A 3,467-nucleotide genomic window follows, 5' to 3' on the forward strand; every position below is an offset into this window, starting at 1 on the left:
ATCTTCTCGGATTTTGACCATCCATGCTCCGCTCCTTTTTGTCCTTTCTGTGTTTCTTTTGAGTTTTTCTACAGTTTTAAGCCGTTATTGTGATATTTCAGTTAAGGACGGTGCCTCCTATTGCTACTGCGCACTTGTTCTCGCTAAGCGCTAAAACGTTACCCGCAAACTGCTAACCGTGACAAATGGCGTAGTGCACGCGCGAGATGCAAATATTCAACTCGCTAGGGAGGGGATAGGAAAAATGTAACAGACCCCAAAAGCGATTTCATAGAACATGAAAACAACTGGTATAACTTTTAAAAACGCGTGGTGACCCCAACTTTTTATTTTATAAAATGCAAGTGGTAAGTCTATAGAGCACATGTTTAATTTTTCATTAAGTGAAAAAAAATTTAGGCTGATTTTCTGGCCATGCAAGTGAGAGCTGCTAGAGTCAAAAATGGCTCAAACGCAATTATTTTGTTAATAAAAACGTGGGTCACGCAGTTCCTAAGACATTATTTGTTAGTTATTGTAAAGATTGTTATATTTAATGTTGATTTTGTTCGTGAAAAACCAATTTCAAATGGAATTTGCAAGGAAATTGTATTTTGTTTTACTTTATTTTAAAATGCCACGTCAGCACTTTTTTTCCAGATTTCAAACCTAATTATCTCGAAAATTTGCCTGGCTACCCCCAATTTTCTTTTTGAATTTTAGTAGCCCTTGGTAACATCTACATTTCTTGTATAGTCATCGGCCAGGCAAAAATACTTTGTTAATAGTAGGCACCGTCCCTAATTCTATAAACAGTTGGTCAGTGCCAAAATTGCCTAACATGGCCCCTTTAACCTACCCCTCACCTATCCCTATCCCCACTAAGTGGACATATTAACGTATGGGGTCCCCGCTTAAGTGAACCGCTTGTTGACGATTTTTTTATTATCTTTTTGGTGACTTAATTCAGTGTTAACCACTTACATGAAAAGATACCTGGGCAGTCCCTTTTACAACAGTTGGGTTTCAAACAAACGTTTTGGAGTTTAGTGTTGAAGAACGAAAGGTCATACAAGATGAATTTTAATAAAGAAACTGGTAACAATTTATAAAAAACCAACTAAAAATATTTCCACAGCATATTTTGGACAATGCTTATATTTACATTAATACATACAAAAGTTTGAAACATTAGATTCAGTCATGTCACCTCGGAGTAAAATTTCTTGCTACAGTTAGTCATCCAACCTATACTTCATTATGAATTCAAAATCTCTGTAACTAACTCTCCCATCTCGATCCATATCTGCTTCTCGAAACAACTTTTCTACAGTAACCGAGTCCAAAAATGGAGCAACTTGCTGAAACACTCTTTTAGCAATATCCAAAGTGATAAAACCACGACACATCACATCAAATGCAATAAACATCTGCCGAATTTCATCGTCACTATCTTCCGCCAGAATTTTGGCTTTTGCTATCTCTGTGAAATGTTCCAAAGACATACCAACATAGGTGGCATCAGGATTTTGTTCAGTTCTAGAGTCTTCAGACTTTTTGGTCAGCGGTTGGCTGCTAGGCAACCTACTGCTGGCCAAGGAGACTGTTTGCTGTGTTTGGGTCTTTGCCATTAGTTGTTCCACTTCATTCTTTGAAGGCTTGTAACCAAATAGGGCCACAAATGCCACTTTAAGATCCTCATTTGTCAAATGGCCTTTTTTCCCCTCATCTGCATTGTGAAAAGTCTCCACAATTTGGCAAAGTTTTTCTTCTGTGATATGTCTTGAAGAAGCCACATGTGGTAGCTGATACATGTAATTCTGCATTTCACTGTTCAATTAGCAGTTAAGCCTATAGATCAAAATAATAATAAATACAAATAAAATGGACTTTTCAATGTGTTGCTCCAAAATGGTAAGCAAGTGTCACAGTGCATTAGAAACCATTTCCAGTGGTCCATCAACTCTTTTACTGCCCTGGCCTAATCTTGTGCTCAGACCTTCTACCACAGCGAGAAAAAATATGAGTAGGAAATTAGTGCAGGCCATCACTTCTAAAAACAGGAAGTGTGTTGCAGTGAGTTGTCAGAAAATGATTGGGCAATTAAAAAAAATGAGGTTAAAGAAACAGAACCGTGATCAAACTGGGTCGCGATCGATTGATCTTATAGAAAAACTAATCTACAGTGAAATACACTGTAGATTACTAGTGAACCAACTTGCCCTTGTCCTTCTTATTGTGCGCAAGTAACCATTGTCAAAAATCAATCAACGACTGGGTGGATAGCTATAGCCGATGACGCTTAATCAGGTTTTGATTGCAAAAAAATTCTATCCCCTGATCCTACCCATACAGTTACAAAAGATGGCAGTAGATGAAAACAAGTGTACATAAAAAATTTTGCTTAATTCATTGCTAGACTGAAAGAAAAAACTTGGCTTGGGGGCTTTAATTGCGGGCCCAAGAGAGGCCCGCAACCCTAATCTTGACAGTGACCAGCGGATTGCGTATTACGCGTGCGCGCCACGTTTATAAAGACTATCTGCAAAACGGAAGTTGAAAATTTTGTTCTTCCACTAAGAACGATCGGAATGCGAAAAATGTGTCAATCACGACAGTTTGTCGTATCACTGGAAGAGAAAATCTGTTCTCCAAGAACGATTGTCACATAAGATCTTGGCTTCTGTCACATGGAAGATTGCAAACATTACAATTTGCAGACGTGTTTTACGGGTGTTGCTTTTGTGAAAATTTGCTCTGATTGTATTACGCATAAACCACGGCAAAGCAAATGGTTCCAACAACGGTTATTCTCGAGAAATTCGTTATAACACTGACAACATAGCGAGTTTATCGACCGAGGAAAATCACATCTCAATTCACACTGCTTGCTCGACTACAGTTCACTAAACTGTCAATCCGACAAAAAAACAACTCTGACTGGTTCGCGGCCGGTTAGCGGCAATTAAGCGTGATTTATCATTAATCGCGCCACGTTAATAAAAGGCGAGCACAACATAGCGAGTTTACCGACTGAGAAAAATCACATCTCAATTCACACCGCGTGCTCGATTACACTTCCCAAAACGATAAAAAAACATACATTCCTTGCGTGACACGTTACTCGGGATAATTGTCTTTTGTCCATTTAATCATTTATTTATCGACACTGCCATCTATATCTAAAATTACGCACTCTCGTGCCAGTACCTTTTCTAAGTGCGTCAAGGCCCGCACTTTCTAACCTGTGGTTACCACTAGTAGTTTAAGCTAAGATGGTTTCAGCTTTAAAACATCAGCCTGAGATTGCTAACTGTACGCCTCGTTTGCGCCTGTTACAAAGAGAAGTGCAAAAAGTTACCTTAAAAATCACTGGATCTTTGATATGGTACAAATTGAGTTGTTATTTTAAACAGTAACAACTCAATGCAAATGCAACTTCGTCCGCCATATTGGATTGGCAACATGCCTGAGTAACCAAGCCCAAA

At 38.7% G+C, this 3,467-nt stretch overlaps 1 protein-coding gene across 1 annotated transcript; it reads right to left on the reverse strand.

Moving 5' to 3' along the window:
• Nucleotides 1-1,046: 1,046 nt before the first annotated feature.
• Nucleotides 1,047-3,443, reverse strand: LOC144655419 (EF-hand calcium-binding domain-containing protein 11-like). The gene is made up of 2 exons (XM_078515680.1): nt 3,341-3,443; nt 1,047-1,830 (listed from the first exon to the last, which is right to left on the reverse strand). The coding sequence occupies exon 2, from the start codon at nt 1,803-1,805 to the stop codon at nt 1,215-1,217; it is 591 nt and encodes a 196-aa protein (XP_078371806.1). The 5' UTR covers nt 1,806-1,830; nt 3,341-3,443; the 3' UTR covers nt 1,047-1,214.
• Nucleotides 3,444-3,467: the final 24 nt, after the last annotated feature.

This window comes from Oculina patagonica, chromosome 5 (genome assembly GCF_052425735.1).
Source record: "Oculina patagonica isolate OP01 chromosome 5, crgOcupat, whole genome shotgun sequence".
In the NCBI taxonomy this organism is placed as follows: Eukaryota; Metazoa; Cnidaria; class Anthozoa; order Scleractinia; family Oculinidae; genus Oculina; species Oculina patagonica.

Excerpts from the sequence above, each read along its gene's own strand:
- LOC144655419 (XM_078515680.1), bottom strand. The coding sequence starts at position 1,805 with ATGCAGAATTACATGTATCAGCTACCACATGTGGCTTCTTCAAGACAT.